Consider the following 18,523-nt stretch of genomic DNA (forward strand, 5'->3'; position numbering starts at 1 on the left):
ATATAAATAAACACTGACTGCTGAGAGCCACATAAATCAGGGAGAAGAAAATATATCTGTATTACTGTTATTGCAAATGTACTGTGTTTAATGGCCTTGTTTGTCTCTTTTTGTCTTATCTTGTCCATCACTATCAAACACACTCTTCTCCACCCTGCAGTTGTCTGACTCTCCTGAGATGAGTGATGTAGCCAGCCCACCTGCTGCTCCCTCATCACTTGATTCTCTTGTGATAAACAGTCGAAAGGCCAGTGCAGATTTTGTTTACAACAGACTTTTAAGTCTCTCAGTGATCCCTGACCACACACAAAGTACAGGCCTCCTTGCTTTAATTTTCCTGCTCTATATGTTTTGTATCGCCCTGTTGACAGACCTGTGTGGACTGTGAGCATGTACACCACCTCTCTCATTCATCTGCTTTCATCTCTATTCAGCTCCCGTCTCTGCACCTGCTGGTCTGAGAGGAGCAGACTGACGCATCAGATAGCATCCAGGTTGCCTATATAAGAGCAGCTCAGTCTAGTCTGGGAGGCTGACTGACAGAGGAAGACAGTTTAGTGTGTTCATTTTCCCTTTGCAGGTTTTCTAAGACCACAGACCTCAATGTGTAAGGGACTCTCCTCCCTGCCCTCCTCATGTCTGGAGAAGTAAGTGTAACAGGGTCATCATGTTTTGTGTCTGAACAAGTTATTCCCTAATTGCAGAGTTTGTTTTATGAAGTGTTGGTGCAGTTTGTTGTGTATGTCTGTGTGTTTCAGGGCAAAAGAGATGCGGGTGAAGTTAAGTCATCTTGCTGAGACGCATCACAAGCACAAGTAAACCTGCTGGAGCCTGAGTTAAAAAATAAGTATCAAATCCTCTCACAGTGAAGATGAATTTTGACTGTTTCTGTCTCTCTTCTCAGGGTTCAGGATGGAAAAACTCTTCAAGACCTGGAAACTCTACTAAACAACAAAAGTAAGACACAGTTTATTTTTTTATCTAGTCACTTCTGAAGTCACTTCATTACTTGTATAACACATGCATGAGGCCTTTTGGCATGTCACATTAGGAAATGTACAAGTGTATGATGAATGATGGCTGCATTTCATTTAGGTGCCTCAGTTTTATGGTCCTGGTATTGTGCATGTTGGCTCTGTCACAATGTCATGGTTTACAAACACTTGAACAGAACAAGGACATTGCTAACATTATAGCATCTTTGCTTTACCTATATGACAAGTCAACATGTTTGTTGTAAAAAACACCCAGTGATCATCTTTTTCTCCTATTATAAATTCCCTCTGTATGCAAATATGAAAAAAGAATGCAAAAATAATCTCTGTGTTAAGGCTGCATATTTTGCACTGTTTACTGTATGTGTCTACACATCTTTGTTCATCACACTTGCTCTGATATAAATTTTGTCCAACCAGAACATTGGAAAACAAATATTATTATTAACATTAGTGGCACTATGTGACTTTTAAAAGAAGAAATAACATCTTGTTCTTTTCAGTTCTCCAATGTGTTGACAAATGTACGCACACTTACAGCACACTCCAGCCAGCTAAAGCTGTGGTTATGGTGACTCTACATTAATAATGATTTAAAGAACCCCATTAATATTTAAATCTAATTTTTAATTAATTTTCCTACATGTTTTTAACAGACCAGAGCCATATTGGAAGAGTTGCTTTTAGGCAATGGCTTCTCTGGTGTGGAGTTGACAGGTTGGCCAATCATGTAACCTGAGTTCTTTGCAACTTGCCTCTCATCCAATTGTCCAATCTCTCTTCCAGGTGGTCTGCAGGCATTTCGTTCGTTCCTGCGTTCAGAGTTCAGTGAGGAGAATCTTGAGTTCTGGCTGGCCTGTGAGGATTATGGGGTTTTGCCTTCAAACCTGCAGAAGATCAAGGCCAGCAGCATCTACAGCCAGTTTATCAACCCTGATGCCCCTCAAGAGGTTGGTGGGGGGAGGAGGGGTTGATATAAGTGGACCACAGAACAATGAGACTGAAGGATGTCTGTGAACAGTTAAAACAGGTTTTTCTCTTCTAGGTAAACTTGGATGCTGAGACCCGGGAGGCTCTGTTGAGTGTGATGGACTCTCCCTGTGCTGACACATTCAAGAGGGCACAGCAGGGGATCTACACTCTGATGGCCAAAGACTCCTTCCCTCGCTTCCTGCGCTCTCATCACTGCATAGAGGCCATTAAGGCTTTCTAAACATACACTGTTTATTACCACAGACCTGCTTTAGAAATAAGTGTTGATGGATCTGTACTGCTGGACATGTTGATTGAATTTTATCATTTATTTTAACAACTAGCTAGCCTTGTGATTGTTTTTCTTATAGTAGTGCTGATCCCTGTGCAGTGTATACAGGATGCATGCTGTTGCTGTTATGATAATTAGTTGTAGGCATAGTTTAAAAGTCTAACATAGGAACCTTATGAGTGCGATTACTGCAAGTGACACTCACAAAGTATTTAAATAAATGTCTCATTAAAGAGAAACCATAATGTGGTGTTTAATGGTAAGTTTGCTCTGGCACAGGCTTCTAAGAGTGTATGTTGACATTAAAACAGTTTAAACAATGTTTGTCCTCAGGCCCCTTCCTCAGATAATTGTGTTTATTCAGGACAAACAACCTGGGGCAGGCCTCAGCTAAACAGCTCCACCTTGGCTGTTTAGTCCAGCACAACTAACTAGCTTACTGCTCTGGTTATGTTCAGGTCACTAAATTCAAACACATTCATTATGGCCAAAAGCGTCAATTGGCTGATCTTAGCCTCTATTTGCACAATAGAAGAAAGTAGCTCAACTGACAAATCAAAGCTGCAACCAGCAATGAGTGAGTAGACAGCTTGACAAAGCTAAGCAAAGTTTAATTCTGTTTAAGAAGGACTAACACCAAGTACACACTGGTTTTAGCATCACAAAGCCTGAAGTATTTCAATAATTTCACACTCAAAGTTCCACAGTTTCCCTCCCTCCTCATTGGCTTTGAATGAAACCTGGTGTGTATGTTCAGGAGCCAGCCCAGAATGTCTTCCTGTGCTGGGCTCCCTTTGGGGTTGGAACTTTAATTATTACTTTCTAACTGGGCATGGCAGATGTCTTCTCAAACAGATAAGGAGCAACATTTTTGGCCTGGAGTAATGCATCCACTTGATTAATGCATTTAAATGTTTTACTTACTTACCCCATTAACTCTGATTTGATCTCTATCATGCTGAGGAAAAAAGGTCTCTTTAGCTATTTAATGCTCCATTATTTTCACAAGCTGATGCCTAACTGTTGCTGTCTGTTTGGTGCTGAACAGGTAGTGTACGGTGGCTTTCTGGAGGATATTTTTGATCTGTGTCTCTCTGGTCTGGTTGATGTTCTTCTGCTGGACAGATGAAGCTGTTGCTGTGTCTCTTTGCCAGTCACTCTGCTGTTGACAGTATAGATGTCATCAGGACCTCTGACCGTCTCTGTAGGTCCAGCAGAGAGGTTTCCCTCACTGTCCAGCCAAAACAACTCAGGCTCTGGATACGAACCTTTAGTCTCACACTATAAAATCATGCCACTGCTGACTCTTTCAATAGCCATTACAGCAGGTGAGGAAACAGAACTTGGTTATTCCTTTATTTTAGTTTGCTTTGTAATTGTTGCACTTTTCATTATTTTGCAGTAACTGAAAATATACATGGCTTAGCTCCATCAATTACAATTATTAGTACCAAATATTCATTAATGGAATAGACTGGCTTAAACTGGGTTGGAAAAAGATAGTCACTGCTGCCACGGACGATGGACAGGCAGGACGACATGCACAACAACAGTCACACGACACATCGGGATGACATATACAAGAGCGCACCTAAACACACACCAGGAAGGCATAGAAGTATTGAATTATGAAAAGCAAAATATAATGAGTTTACCTTGCCTTGCCTTGCCTTGCCTGAACTAATGCTTAACGTAAACATACTTACTCCTATACAGTTAACAAAAAACACAAACACTGCAATGTTCTATAGCATATTACTAAATGTTTGTTTTTAATATATCATGTAATCATTTTGTTTTGCTTTTTCTACTGATTGTAATGTTAAATGTTTATAAGAATTGCTTAAGGCTGAGATGGCACCAATTAAGCAGCACAACATGTTGAAACACTGGGGCAGGTGGATGGGAGCAGCTGTGGAATCCTTATTTTAATAGTAAGAAATAATTAATAATAATAATTAATATATGTATTATGTTTAATAAGTTAGGTGTATGATGATAGTCTAAAAGTCTGGAGTGGTATATAATGAGACAACCAAGCGCCCCACATCCAAACCAAAAGATCTGACATTTATTTGCTTAAATAAATTTATTTGACATAAAAATGTTATAACAAAGATTACAGTCACTTTTCACAAATGATCCAGCTACTGAATAATTAAAATTCCACATAAATGCAGAGAGCTATTTCTTAGTACTTTCTATGTATCTTTAAAACATGTTAAGTAGCTAATGGAAAGTGTATGGCGATTAACAGTAAAACCCTTATCAGGAAACCACATCTAATTTCACACATTTGATCTTTCTTTCTTTTGTCTCATAAATATGACCAATGTAATTTGAAAAATGGGTTTTAGCAGCCTTGATAAAAGCAAATTCATTCAGTTCATTCACTCTTCTGGAAAAACTCAAATCAGACTTAAAGCTAGTCTGCACATGATCTGGATGGAGTCATTCATCCAGCCTGTATTTCCAGGTCATACTCTGACTCATGCTCACAACTCGACTGTTTCAATACCATGAAATATTTACAGAAACAATCAGAGATGAAATTTACACTTGCCAAGTGTAAAGTGAGCATATCTCAAAGGATTCTTAGCAGTGACAGAAAGAAAGCAAGATTCATATTCTTCTCACAGCTGGATTGGAATAAATGCAGTGAACTGATGCAACACCTTCAACAGCCAGGATTCACATCCTTTGGTTTCTGGTTTTGGTTTTATAAAGCAAGCTCCCTGCTACTCCTCAACTCAAGCCTCATACGTATAGTAATGACTATACAGAAATGTGACAGAATTCTAGAAACCTTTTTCACATGAAATTACAAAAATACTATTTGTGGTTTCTTATGTCCATTCTGTTTTAATGATTTCAGCAAGTGTAATGTGGTGCCCCCAAGTGGATGTTTTTGTGATTTCAACAGCCCAGTAATGCAATTTATCCTGAAATGTCTCATCTGTTGTTTTGAATGTGTCTTTGATTAACTTAAATAAGCATCTTTACAAAAATTTCTCAGATTATTTCTATATGTCTGAAGTCAGGTGAAACATTTGGAAACAGGACAGGTGACATGTGAAATTAAGTGTAGCTCACTGATGCTTTAGCTCAGTCCTTTGTATTGTACCACCATCAGATTTAGGTCTGTAGTTGTGAGGAGGTGTATCTTTTCCTATTTGGAGCTGGTTCCTGGACGGGCTGCTCCTGGGTTTCCCTTAGCTTCAGACCCTTTAACCACACTCAGCGGCTTGTGGAGGGAGGAGCTGGCCTTCTGGGTCACCTCCTGTTCAATCTTGTTCCTGATGGCAACTTCTAGGCCCTTCATGGAACAGTAGCATTAAAGTTTATGTTAAAGTCAAGCTGATGTATCCTTATTGACTGAATGACTGAATGAGCTGGGCAGGGACAAACTGAAACTGTGCCACTGTCACATTTCTTAAAATTGCCCTCACCTTCTTCAGTTTCTGCTGCTGAACCACTTGAGCCTTCTTAGGTGCGATGATCCTCCCTTTATAAAGAAAAAAAAAAAAAAAAAAAACCCACACAGTCAAATCATTGTCAAATTTCCACAGGCTGCTGTTCACCCGATGGGCCTGAAATGTCATTTCACTGTGTAAAAAACACCAAGTAGTAAACTGTATTGCCAGAAAAGCAGTCAGTAGTTAGAAACTGTCTTTGTGCTCTACACTAACAGCTCTAAGTTTCATGTGTCAACATCAGAGCATTTTTGCTTTGTAAGTTATGCTCATTAATAGTCATCATAACAAGACATCTCTGCAATGAATCCCACCCTCATGAGGTGTTGATTCAACTTCATGGTCTTTTTGGAGGTGAGGGCAGAGTGAAGCCTGAACATTATAACCTTCATGAAGGTTTACTGTGTTGTTGTATGAGACTGCATTAGTTTTAGGCAAGTATACAACCAAACTGGCAGGTTACAGCAGGGGTCACTCATCACTACATTTTGTCTGAGTGGTAGTTTTCTTAACATGTATTGCACCTTGACATTAGACAAGGGTAAAGTCATATTAACATCTCATTTATCTTTGAAAAATCACCACGACAAACTAAATTAAAGCAAAAACAGCAAGAGATGGCTATCAAGTTATTTGAGCAAATTTCCTGCATGCGAGTTTTTAAAGCCATGTATTTACTTCTTACTGGCCAGATGCGGCTTATTATGAATTTATTTCAGCCGCTAATTTTACTGCTAGAAAAACACATTTTGGAGGAAGCAGCTGAAGTGTTATCAAACCGTGTCCTGACAGTTTTTGCTGAATATGAGAAATATTGAGAGTCGAGTCACTTCAACAACGTGTTCAGCTGTTTCCATGCAGGTCACATGTCGATGCTGTTCGACTCGAAATAATCTTTTACGCCCTTTCAGCGACTCAGAGAACAACAGGTAAGATGTTAGAGTCATACCGCCTTTCTTCGGTCCTTTCTGTTTGTTTTGGTGTTGTTTCTTGGGGCCTCCTGGCCGCTGGGCTTTAAACTTTTGTGAACCCTGAGCCATTTTTGCTAACCGGAAATACACAAGGCGCTTCTTCTTCTTCTTCTTCTTCTTCTTCTCTTTTTAACCAGTGATTTTTGTCCCGGTTTGTTGCTTTACCGCCACCTGCTGTTTTTCTAGTGACATAATAATATAATTAAGTGAGAGACAAAAACTGTTTTCACTGTGGTTTTATTCTTTTTACTGTATTGATGTGAGAGAGAAATCTCTTAATTCATGACTGCACTTTACAGCATTATATTCATATACATATATATAAAAAAAATCCAGTTTTGAACTATTTCCACATGTTACAAAATTAAACCCAGATCAAGTGATTATCAATAACAACGATAACATACTTGCACTTAAAGAGGCCATCTGAACAACACTCCTTCCATGGTAATTGCAGGCCATACTAATCATTTGATAATACACAAGCACCTACTTTGATCAAATCAATGTGGAAAATATGTGGCGAGCAGCGCTGAATTTTGGCACCTGATTACGAGGCATGTGTTGGGCTTCTCAAGGGGGCGTTGGTGGAAAATCTTTTTAATATATTGCTGCTGCTTCAAAAGCATGGTGTAAAAACATACTGCATATTAAAAACATAATGCAGAAACAATTCAGCTGCAACCCAACACAACACACTAGCCTGAATGTAGGCTACTTTGGCAAACTAAAACCACCGCCACAAATTATTTGTCACTTTGGGTTCAAGATACAAACATTGGTGAGATGTGGAGAATTTCCGTCCAGATTTTTTTTCCCCTGCAATCTGTCAATCTGCTCTGCTGCAGCCTGGCACATTAAGTGCTTGTGTTCATGCATTTGAGTGTTCGAGTCCGTGTAGGCAGACGGAGAGGTAGTGTGTATGGTTGAGGAGGCCTCCCCAGTGTGGTGTACTAATGGCCTAGTCACTAGGAATCACAATGTCATGAAATAAAAACAATAAATCACAGCCAAACAGTTATAATCATGATGTACAGACAAACAAAAATCTTGTACGTCTTAAAGATTTTGAAAGAAATATGCGGCTGGTCTGACGGCCACACAGTTGCTACATATGTCTGGAACAGTAACATTGCCCCCAAACGTGTGATGTCTTAGACTGTACAAAACAAAGAAAGAAAATTCAAATACACAAGTGTCTTTTCTGCTCGTGTGACCTACCAGCATCTTTGTGAGTTGAGGTCTAATGGGTGGACCAAGGAGAAACAAAGAGGGATAAGGAGGAAGATGAAGGTGAAGGAGGGAGTGAGCTTATATTACAGCATTTCAAAGATATGGACAATGACACTATGGATACTGCAATTATCAGTGACATTAAACTTTTTTTGGGGTGCTTTCTCTGGACCTCTCAGTGGTCCTGTAAAGTACAAAGGTGGGGTTGTGTATTTGCCACATCTTTAAATGAATCAAGAGAATGCTGAAGTCAACAAAGGTGGTGTGTGAGATCAGTGAAGGAGTGGTGGGAAGGTAGACTGGCGTGTTATGTGGCCAAACCGCAGACGTCTGTCTCATCAACCTCACTGAGAAAACCGAGCACAAAAGCCAGACAGTAACATCTACAAGTGCATCACTATCCCAGATTTAGCTTGCTTCTGATCCTCCAATGGCATAAAATAAACACACCGGACATCCCACAGGGAACTGTTGGCAGTTAGCAATGCACTGTGGATAATGTAGGCAATGTGTGGTTGAGGATGAGGATGAACACAGTTTGGTTTCTGGCTGTATAAACCTCTCCATCTGATCACCAGTAATGGATAACAATTTCCCAACAACTTTATAACTTCATTCGATGATGGGCTCACACACATGGCAGAGAATGATCAGTAACCTGGATACGGTATGTTTACATTTCACAACAGTCCCAGGATAGTCAAAAAACCCAATCCTAACGAGGGTACTAGTCTGTCTAAATGCACTCAGAGATCTTCTCTACATCTGTTTGAGCTTGATGAGATCTGGCGGTGCGGCTACATGACACTTATCAGGGTGGAGGAAGGACTGGGGGTCTGCCGTCTCTCCTGTTATGACGTACCGGTGCTGCACCTGTAAGGCAGTGAGCAGTGTGGGCCCTGTGACATTCAGTACAGCGAGTGGGTGTGTCCCGTACAGACTAAGATACAGTATCCGGGACTTTTCTATGACGACTTAAAAAAAACCCAAAAAACTAATGTATTGTTGGATCATTGGCCAGGTGACATTAACTGCAGGAACTCAGCACACACCCTTTCACACAAAATGTGTGTGTGACGTGGGAAACCAAACACAGGTTCAATCTGCGTTTTAAAAATCCTAACAGTCTAGTGCTTATGGGAAAATACAATGTTGGTGTCTTGGTTTTAAAACTGGGTGCTACGATGCTATTTTTCAACTAGAGAGCCAATGTAGGCGCGTGATGAGGGTAGGGCCGAGGTTAATGATTACTTCCTTTACCAATCTGTCAATTATTATAATTTACAGTGATGTAAGACTGAGAAAAGTCGCAAATATTCACATTTCTGAATTTGGAACCAGTGAACGCTCAGCATGTTGCATAAAAAAATAATAAACAATTGATATATTACCAAAACTGTAACTGATTCTTTTTCTGTTTCAGCGCTAGATGAATCTGATAAACAACAACATTTACCCTTTTATTCCTGTTTTTAATCCTGCTCTGCCATTGTCAGGATCAAGCAGAGACAAACCCATGGCTGACAGGGCTAGAAACATCAGCCAATAACTATGGAGAAAACGCTTTGCGTCCTTGATGTCTACCTGTCCTTAGCTGCCCTGACCTCATAGAGTAGTCTGGTGGGCTGGAAGTCAGTCTGGAGTAAAACAGCAGTCAGTTATAAGAGGGAACTAATCCAAATAGTCAAAACACATTCTGAACTGTGCACAAAGGCAAAGAAGTGACAGTGTCCGAAGTCTGGCCTGATCACAGCCCCCGACTAAAGCAAGTCTGAGTTGAATTATTACATTCTGACTGTTGGTGGCATCGTGCCATGTATTGTTTTCAGATGTAGTCACAGAGCTTTCTGCAGTGTGGAAAACACCCCACCAATCTTAAAGGAAGAGTTCACCCCAGAATAAAGACATGAAGTTGTCGACAGCTCAATAGCAAATTCACAACAATTTGGCCTCATATTTTCCTCTTAGACTTCTGAGTAACTGAGCTTATTTTAAATCTATTACATAATGTAACAAATAAACATTTTTCTTTCTATAGACACTTTCACAAACTCTGCACCTGCATCAGATCAACACTGTGGATCTCTGAATCTGCACGAATTGATTCATTTTTTGGTCACATTAATATATTATTATTATAAAATGTATATGGCAGACACGTTAGCAAATAGCTGCTTATTTATTTATACTGTGGACACGACAACATAAGCCATCAGTCCAATATTTACTTCCCTTTCAGCTCTCCATTGGCTCTGGCTCTTGAAATGTGTCACATGTTCACCGGCTGCTCATTAACTTTCTTTGTCTGCTTTTTGATCGACAGCAGAAAGAACGAAACAAAATTGTGAAGCTGTGAGTTGTAAAACCAAAACAGTGAGCTGAAAGAAGCTAAAACACTGAGCTGAGGGGAACTGTAGATTCAGGTGAATCATCATAAAAAATTCATAAGAGCAGTTTTAAAGTACAATATTCAGCTTTTCTTGTATTGTTTTGAAACTGCTCTAGCTAAACACAAACTTTTGTAGCAAGCACCCAGTACTAAGTTTACTATCAAAACATTTAAACATAATTTTGGGTACACCTGCCTTAAAAGAGCAATAAGCTGTATTGGTATTTTGTGGTTGCTCAAATGTTTATAAAGCCTTGATTGACGTGCAAGTGAGCAGACCACCAAACTTTCATTTTGGGGTGAACTATTCCTTTAATAGTAATGGCTGTATTACAGAAATACAACATTGTTAGAGACTTCTCAGCTCACAGCAAAAGCTGTCATGGCAAAAATGACACCATGTCCTTAAGATTTTTCATTCTTACAGAGCATCCTGTGCAGTATAATGAATATCTGTATGGTGCTGAAATAACTACGAAATAACTATGGTTACATTGTGTGTATGTATATATGTGTGTGTGTGTGTGTGTGTGTGTGTGTATATACACACACACATACACATATATATATGAGTACATTATAATACGCATGAAAATGAGAAGATAGAAACAAGGAGTGAGGTATAAATACAGCCATGTATTGTCATAGGCTTCAGCTGACTAACGAGACCGATTGAGAAATTCTGCCTGTTCAAAATTTTGCCACACAGGCTAAAAAGTTTGAGTGAAATAGAATTTTTAATATCACTAAGAATTTCTGGCTGCAAAAATCTATGAGCTATAAATTTGGATTATTCCTCTACAAAAGGTTTCAAGCACAGAACAAAAGAAATTAAATGTTAATATAACATTTTCAATGTCAAATTTAATTTTAAATAACCACATATTTGGTTAAAATAGCAGTACCTTTACTAGCAGGGGTTAGTTTTCTACATATGTACACACTACCAGCAAGAATATGTATATTTACAAGTGGGTAGCAGCATTTTAGAAACTATGGCTAATCAAAATCACTACTTTGAAAAAAAAAATCAGTCATGAGTCATTTTAGAAGCCCTGAAAAATCACCTCAGTAATGACTCATAAAAACAGACCGCCAAATAGAATTTAAGGAATAGAATCCAGTGAAGCGCTGTTCGTTGTCACAGAAGCCATTTAGAAAGACAAAGACGCGGCGAGAGAGGATGAAAGACGGGATGGAAAACTGGGGAAAGGTGAAAAGGAGAGACCACAAAAAAGACGGACATAAAAGAAAGGGGAGACTGCACATGTGTGTCTGCTTGACTCCCTGCAGTGAATTTGTGTGTACTTGTGTGTAGGTGAGTAAGAGACTGAAGAACATTTTATCTCTGTGTGCACCACTGACATTTAACAGTGACAGTGCGTTTATCAAAATGAAACTTAACAACCACCATGCCTTTGTGTGTGTGTGTGTGTGTGTGTGTGTGTGTGTGTGTGTGTGTGTGTGTGTGTGTGGTGAGATGAGAGTATCTTTCAGTGTCTAACGTTAAGGTGCAGTGGTGCACACGGACCAGCAGGAGGGGCTGAGCAGCTCTAGAGGGCAGTGAGGCGACCGGTCAGCGCCGCCTGCAGCTCAGAGGGGAGGAATACTCCAAGCTCTGTGATGATGCCTCCTGTGATGAGCTGGTGAGGGGTCACGTCGAACGCCGGGTTCCACACCTCGATACCTGCATCACAGTCAGGAATGACAGTTGAGCATTTAATGAATAAAGTATACACCCCCATATCCCTGACAGATGAACTCAAGTACCCCTTCACTGACACCACCCTTTATTACTGCAATTTTTCTGTTACTTTTTGACAACTATGTCAACTGTTCAGCCGTTATTTTTAGTTAACTGTGTCAACTGTTTAGCCTTACTTTAGCTAACTATTTACACAAATTATTTATGTTACTCCACAAACTTTTTAAGTACCTCCAACACATTGCAGAAATCACTGCTCCAGATTTTCCTTATCGTCAACAAATCCCATAAAAGACCAAAAAACCCAATGCATTAGTACAAAGAAACAAATGGTGACGCCTTGTCATAGCCTCAGTACAGCGTGTATTGTACTGCACTGAGCACTGTAACATGAGTGACTTTGTTTTCTCTGATTATTTGGAAACCTTTATGAACCCTCAGGGGTTAAAACTATTCAGAATTTTACAAGATTGTACAGAAGCATATATTTTTGTGTAGCAGAAAAAGTTTTGAATATTTTGCTGTTCAATGGGTCAGCTTAGGACCTCTCAGATTTATCTTGTTAACATCAGGGGAGATCCTAATCCCCATGTTGGAAACAACTGCCTGGGTCCATTGCTCAGTACTTTCTGACTTCATTACTCAAAACAGGTCACAAAAATGTATTTCCATTTTTTTTTAAAAGATGGACTTATTTCCTAAAACTGCAGGGACCTTCAACATCAACAGCCAGCACTAGTCAAACAGGAGTAAATAGTATTTTTGTATTTTAAGCTGCAGATTAATACACATTTTGTGCTGTAATGAGTGTAAGTACGTGGACCTGAGTCAAAAATCAACGTTTACCATAATAAAGGCACATGCCATTAAGCGCAACAGCGTAGTTCACTGGTGTTTCAGCTGGCTATCAAGCATGTTTGTTATTACAATCAGTTCATTGCTGGTTTTGGTCTTTTACTGGGATTTGATGACTGTAAGAAAAATAAAGAGTAATGGCAGCCTCATTCTTTGAGAGCTATCAGTGGTGCATACCACACAACTGTAACATCCACAGTTGTCAGAGGACCTTTGTTACATCTCTCTACACTGTCAAATAAAAGAAAAACTCCAAGAAGTAATCTTTAAAAAACAAAACAGTATTTTAAAATACTACTTACATGAAGGACCTGAGAAGAGTACAAGAGGAAAGTTTAGGAGAGGGAAATGTAATGTACAAGTGCACATCCTCCTCTCCTCCTCTCCAGGGGCCAGTGTGCTCATTAAATGTGTGCGCTTTAATTACTGTGATGTCACCGAATACCTCTCTGCTCTGGCAATGTAATTATACATCAAATGACTCAATTCAGCTCTCGCAGTCTCACCTAAAACACCCATCCACTGTCCACTCTTACAGACTGAGACGCTGAACTGCAACATCCCTGGTTTGACTGTGGCCTGGGACCTTTGTAGCATTTCACTCTGTATCTCTCTCACTCACTCTCTCTCTCTCCCCTCATTTCCTTTCATTTCCCTACTGTCACAGTCTAATAAAGCCATAAATACCCCTCTACAAGAGCCCTCAAGAGCAAGTTTACAAGAATGTAGCAGCAAGCACTTTCTGAAATCAGAGCCTCACACTTTACTGACCACAAAAACGTCTCTGCACAGGTAACGTGATTTCACAAAGTGCCGTCCATTTCTCATACAGCATTTGGAGCTCTTGCACCCTCTTTCACTCACATGCACTGCATGTGACATCAATTAAAGTCTGTGAGGGTTCAGTGTCTTAAGGCTCAGGGCAGACACTGGAAATGAGCTGCGCCAATCACGCTGTTAATCCTCTACTATTCTCACTGTTAGATTTTTAAAACCACTTTTGTGTCTTTTCCTCCCCAGTGCAAAAACCACTAACATCCCACACTTCTTACCGGGGGCAGCAATGGGGACTCCATTTATACTAGTGAGTTCCTCAGGGGGGCGTACTTCGATGATGATGTCCCTGCCGCTCTCCAGGCTCAGGTCGCACGATGTGCTGGGTGCGGCCACGTAGAAGGGAATCCCATGGTGCTTTGCGGCGATAGCCAGCTGGTACGTGCCCACCTTGTTGGCTGTGTCACCGTTGGCAACCACCCTGTCTGCACCCACCACCACAGCTGAGGGGGGGGAGCATGACATAAAGAAAGTGTCAGGTGGAGAGAGTGGAAAGTTTGAATAAAATGAGGGGAGAAAACTTGAGGATCAAAACACACACCTGTGATGTCCATTTCTCTCATGGTGAGGGCTGCCATGCTGTCTGTAATAAGCGTAGCAGGGATTCCCTCCGCTACCGCCTCATATGCCGTCAGCCTGGATCCCTGGTTGTACGGTCTTGTCTCCGTGCAGTAAACGCGCTTCAGCCTGCCCAGCGCGTGGAGGCTCCGCACCACACCTACACACGAAGAGAGCCATTATTAAAGCTACAGCGCCATGAATATTTTAACAATCACCCTCTTTTGTCATTCACACCCACGGTTCCAGTCTTACCCAGTGCAGTGCCGTATCCAGCTGTGGCCAGCGAGCCGGTGTTGCAGTGCGTGAGGATGGTCACAGAGTCCCTCGGGACGCCAGACAGGATGTGCTGAGCGCCATAGTTACCGATCTTCCTGTTGTCATTGACGTCACGCTCCAACATGTCTTCAATCCAGGCGATTACACTGTAGGAGGGGGGCCACAAGAGGTGGGAAATGAGAAAGGGCCCCGTCTGCCACTGTGGACTTAATGTGTCCATCAATTCTACAGTCACAATATGGCTGCGTGTTTCTATTTGTCCTGACTTACTTTCATCTAGCAGACCGTCTCTTTCTCTCCCTCCCTCATCTCTTGATGTTTTTACCTCATGTCTCCATCTGAATCACAGTTTTCCTCATGTTATCCTCCATTCCTTGTAGCAAGTCAGTGTTTTTCAATCACCTGTCTCACAAAGTAAATGTAACATTGTCCCAGCTAGATCCTACAGTTTCTTTAGCCCAAACTATGCTCATTAATTCAGAACTGTTACCATGACCCATCCATTCAGCAGCACTGACTTTTAGCTACACAGATTCAGCCAGCACACACATCACTTACTATAAATACTGACTCTGATTCTTGGACTCATGGTATCTGCTAATACCAATTTGCAAATATAAAATCTGCATGCCTCTCTGCATGCAACTTATATGAATCATCGTTAGGGTAATATGAAGGCAGGTATGCTGTGGCACTGACTCGGCAGCCTGCCGTGACCAAATGACTGTAACTGACATCAGAGGCACTTACTCTTACAATGATACTGATGAAGAACCTGTATTTAATGTGGATCAATCACATCTGGCTGACACCTGATCTGCTTAATGAGGTCAGTATCAGAGCTGATAACAGTACATTGTATCAGATCAGTTTCTTTGTCACACTGACAGTTGATTTGCAATAATAAGTGCGGGCTTCCCAATTTTCACTTGATAGGTGATCTGATAACATTCACGACTTTTTCAAACAGACACCTGCAGCTGGTGTTGAACAAGGAAGTGCTATAGCAGCAGCTAATGGCATGAAACGTGCACGGAGAAAGCACAAGTTTTGATCATTTTAATTAACAGCACCAGTTTTTACTGGTAAGACCCATTTCACAGCAAGCGACTGATATGAATGAGTGTCTGTTGGCATTAAAGGTGCCCTGTGGAGTTTTCTTGTTTCTCCGATGCTAACGCAGTACCACCCATATAAAACATTTGCTAAGCTTAAAAGTTTAATGCTTGCGTTGTTTACATCTTTGTGTAACAGTTCTTCTCTGCCTTCGCTGGCCGCCACTGGTAGATCAGTGGAAGACAGCAAAACCAGTGGCAGGAATGTGTGTCCTTTGTTTACACACAAAACGCATGGACCCATTCATAAAAACATTGCTCCATTGTCTCGCTCATCTAAAACTCAGCAGGGTACCTTTAAATAAATTACCATGCCGAGGCTAAATTAGTAAATGGGACATCAGAAGAAATGTCAAGGTTTTTGGTCAGACATGATCGCTATCGTGGAGACAGATGGAAAAGTAAGTGGCTGTTTAAAATGATGAGTTTGTGCTCAGAGAGAGAAAACACTACAGTACGCCAAAACCACCAACCAACTCACCTCTCTCTGAGCTGCTCCGAGTTCTTCTCCATGCTCTCGTTCTCAGCAAACTCCATCAGCTCGCGGGCGGCGCGGCCCATGTTGACGGCGGTGGGCCTGGCTGAGGTCAGGTGGCACAGAGACTCCCTGATGAAGGTCACGGGGTCATCGCCGCCGGCACCCGCCCGCAGCTCCACAGCCAGGCTGAGGCAGCCGACGATGGCGATGGCCGGGGCGCCACGCACCTGGAGAGGAGGGGACAGGGACGGTTATGATGATCTGCATTGTGCGTCTCCTCTTCGGTTTCTATGCCAACTTCCAACAGCTCTCTCCTGGTTTTCATGAGGATAATTGATCTATTTCCATGACAGAGTGGTGGGTGATCACAGAGCCAAAAAGTTGTCACGACAGCTTTGACTGAAATGACATAATCTCTGTGTTGGAGTCATTTCTCTCTCTATCATTAGTCTCCATTATTAACATGACATCACCTCCCAGCTTATGGCACATTCCTTCACTCTGCCTGACACACACACACACACACACACACACACACACACACACACACACACACATACATACACACAGAGGATCAAACATGTAGCTGCTGTATGTGTGTGTAACTAGAAAGACAAAGGAGTGAAAATCTGCTCAGCTCTAATAAAAGAACACCTGAAAATGTTCCCAGCTGTTTCAGAACTTGAACAACATGGCAACTATCTGAACACCTCAGTGTGTCAGGGCTCCAGCTATGGAGAGATAAATGAAGTGGAGGTGTCACTGAGTGCAGCACAAGACCAAAACGCGAACAAAAACCCTGGCAAAGGTCATTAATAATTCATCAATAATCTCTCCCAAAGAAAGAGGAGGAGGAGGAGGGGGCATATTTCATGGGTGTGTGTGCAGATACCTAGTTTGTCGCGCTTTGCACATGATAATGTGAAAACTATAAATAAAGGATTTAGGGGGGTAGATAATCGGGGGGGTTGTGGGTAGCTGCCGGGTGCTGCAGGTGCATCCAGAACTAAAAATACAGGCCGACAGCGGGAGCACGGCGGCGAGCATATGGCAGCACACGCGTGCAGCGGTGGGAGCACAAAAGACCCGACAAAAAACACACACACACGCACGACAGGAATACATGCACATACAGGAGGCATGCAAGGGCAGGCTGGGGAGTGGGTAGAAAGCCCCCCGGGTGAGAGTGGGGGGTGGAGAAAGGAGGGAAAGGAGCCCCGTTACCTTCATGGACTTGATGGCCTCGTAAGCGTCCTGCACCGAGCGGACCTCTTCGTAAGCGGTCTGGTGTGGCAGCAGCAGCTGGTTCAGGATCTGCAGAGACCCGGCCCGGTAGCGGATCGCTTCCAGCGTCATGACCGAAAAACGAGGCGGGATAGTAGGGGAAGGAAATAACACGGATGGACCGGTTGCGGGCGGGTGCGCGCACACGCACTCACTCACACACACACACGCGCTCTCTCTCTCCCTTAGACACACACTTTCACACACTCCTCTCTCTCTCTCTCTCTCTCCTCTCTCTCTCTCTTTCTCTTTGAACGGATACACGTTGAAGTGACCGCGGCCTGGCTGTCGACAGTCCCGGGAACCGTCGCGAGGAGAAGAAGGAAAGTGTAGCAGGGGGAGGAGGAGAGAGGGAGGAGGAGGAGCGGGTGGACAATAAAAAGAGGAGAAGGTCTGCTGTGCTGTATGGGAGGATAGAGAGGGAAGAGGAGTGAGAGAAGGGCTGGAAACCTTCACACACTGACAGACAAGCAGGAAAGCAGACACGGAACCACGTGTTCAGCCGAGCAGGAAGCCCTCGCCTCGGTGTCCACGCCCACCAAAGTCTCGCGGGTTGTCCAATTTTATCAAGGCTCCCCTCTCCTGTGTCTGCGCACCATCCCCCCTCTCATCTTTACCCCCTTTTGTCAGGGGAAATTTCACATTCAGATACGTTATTAGCATAACACCAAAGCCTCAAGCTTCTCCCCACCAACAGCAAGCACTGTCTACAAGAACGCGTCTATTTTTGTCTTAGGTTTTATTGTTTAACCCTTGTCTTTAGTTGACACTGGCTTTACTTCCTATCCACGGCTATGTCTGTAAATAAATATTAGTGGAAAAGACAACCAATACTTTCCCTTCAAATATGTTTTTTTTTTCTTTAAAAAATCCAATATGTTTAACAGTAGTGAAGTGGGAAGCCTTCCCTTCTGACACAAACTGAGCTTGCACATTTGTTGAAGGTGCCAAAATACATCAAGTGCACCAAATAATTACATGTTTCATGTTTTATATTTACTGTGCATGACCAAATATGTTTCTTTTGTTAGGAATATACCGTGTACACACTTATTTGTGAATGGGGGAGGAGTAGTGCCACATTAAAAAA

General features: G+C 41.9%; 3 protein-coding genes across 3 annotated transcripts; 1 reads left to right on the top strand and 2 right to left on the bottom strand.

The window, feature by feature from the left end:
- The first annotated feature begins 489 nt into the window (after nt 1-489).
- si:ch211-196h16.12 (regulator of G-protein signaling 5) lies at nt 490-2,579 on the top strand. Its single transcript, XM_018664822.2, has 5 exons — nt 490-647; nt 759-815; nt 905-957; nt 1,782-1,945; nt 2,041-2,579. The coding sequence occupies exons 1-5, from the start codon at nt 604-606 to the stop codon at nt 2,206-2,208; spliced, it is 486 nt and encodes a 161-aa protein (XP_018520338.1). The 5' UTR covers nt 490-603; the 3' UTR covers nt 2,209-2,579.
- Nucleotides 2,580-5,022: 2,443 nt separating this feature from the next.
- Nucleotides 5,023-6,810, bottom strand: lg5h19orf53 (linkage group 5 C19orf53 homolog). The gene is made up of 3 exons (XM_018664712.2): nt 6,682-6,810; nt 5,709-5,764; nt 5,023-5,575 (listed from the first exon to the last, which is right to left on the bottom strand). Exons 1-3 carry the CDS (start codon nt 6,770-6,772, stop codon nt 5,429-5,431), a joined length of 294 nt encoding a protein of 97 aa, XP_018520228.1. The 5' UTR covers nt 6,773-6,810; the 3' UTR covers nt 5,023-5,428.
- Nucleotides 6,811-6,924: 114 nt separating this feature from the next.
- On the bottom strand, nt 6,925-17,985 carry mri1 (methylthioribose-1-phosphate isomerase 1). Its single transcript, XM_018664711.2, has 6 exons — nt 17,374-17,985; nt 16,153-16,376; nt 14,533-14,702; nt 14,261-14,437; nt 13,938-14,162; nt 6,925-12,012 (listed from the first exon to the last, which is right to left on the bottom strand). Exons 1-6 carry the CDS (start codon nt 17,503-17,505, stop codon nt 11,879-11,881), a joined length of 1,062 nt encoding a protein of 353 aa, XP_018520227.1. The 5' UTR covers nt 17,506-17,985; the 3' UTR covers nt 6,925-11,878.
- Nucleotides 17,986-18,523: the final 538 nt, after the last annotated feature.

This window comes from Lates calcarifer, linkage group LG5 (assembly GCF_001640805.2).
Source record: "Lates calcarifer isolate ASB-BC8 linkage group LG5, TLL_Latcal_v3, whole genome shotgun sequence".
Lineage (NCBI taxonomy): Eukaryota > Metazoa > Chordata > Actinopteri > Centropomidae > Lates > Lates calcarifer.

What these genes read in the sequence shown, in the direction of transcription:
- si:ch211-196h16.12 (XM_018664822.2), top strand. Translation starts at nt 604, where the DNA reads ATGTGTAAGGGACTCTCCTCCCTGCCCTCCTCATGTCTGGAGAA. An exon ending in GAGACGCATCACAAGCACAA is followed by an intron (nt 816 to 904) that starts GTAAACCTGCTG and finishes CTCTCTTCTCAG; the next exon opens with GGTTCAGGATGGAAAAACTC. An exon ending in ACCCTGATGCCCCTCAAGAG is followed by an intron (nt 1,946 to 2,040) that starts GTTGGTGGGGGG and finishes TTTCTCTTCTAG; the next exon opens with GTAAACTTGGATGCTGAGAC.
- lg5h19orf53 (XM_018664712.2), bottom strand. Translation starts at nt 6,772, where the DNA reads ATGGCTCAGGGTTCACAAAAGTTTAAAGCCCAGCGGCCAGGAGGCCCC. An exon ending in GAAAGGACCGAAGAAAGGCG is followed by an intron (nt 5,765 to 6,681) that starts GTATGACTCTAA and finishes TTCTTTATAAAG; the next exon opens with GGAGGATCATCGCACCTAAG. An exon ending in AGCAGCAGAAACTGAAGAAG is followed by an intron (nt 5,576 to 5,708) that starts GTGAGGGCAATT and finishes TGTTCCATGAAG; the next exon opens with GGCCTAGAAGTTGCCATCAG.
- mri1 (XM_018664711.2), bottom strand. Translation starts at nt 17,505, where the DNA reads ATGACGCTGGAAGCGATCCGCTACCGGGCCGGGTCTCTGCAGATCCTG. An exon ending in AGGCCATCAAGTCCATGAAG is followed by an intron (nt 16,377 to 17,373) that starts GTAACGGGGCTC and finishes CCTCCTCTCCAG; the next exon opens with GTGCGTGGCGCCCCGGCCAT. An exon ending in GAGAGAAATGGACATCACAG is followed by an intron (nt 14,163 to 14,260) that starts GTGTGTGTTTTG and finishes CCCCCCCCTCAG; the next exon opens with CTGTGGTGGTGGGTGCAGAC.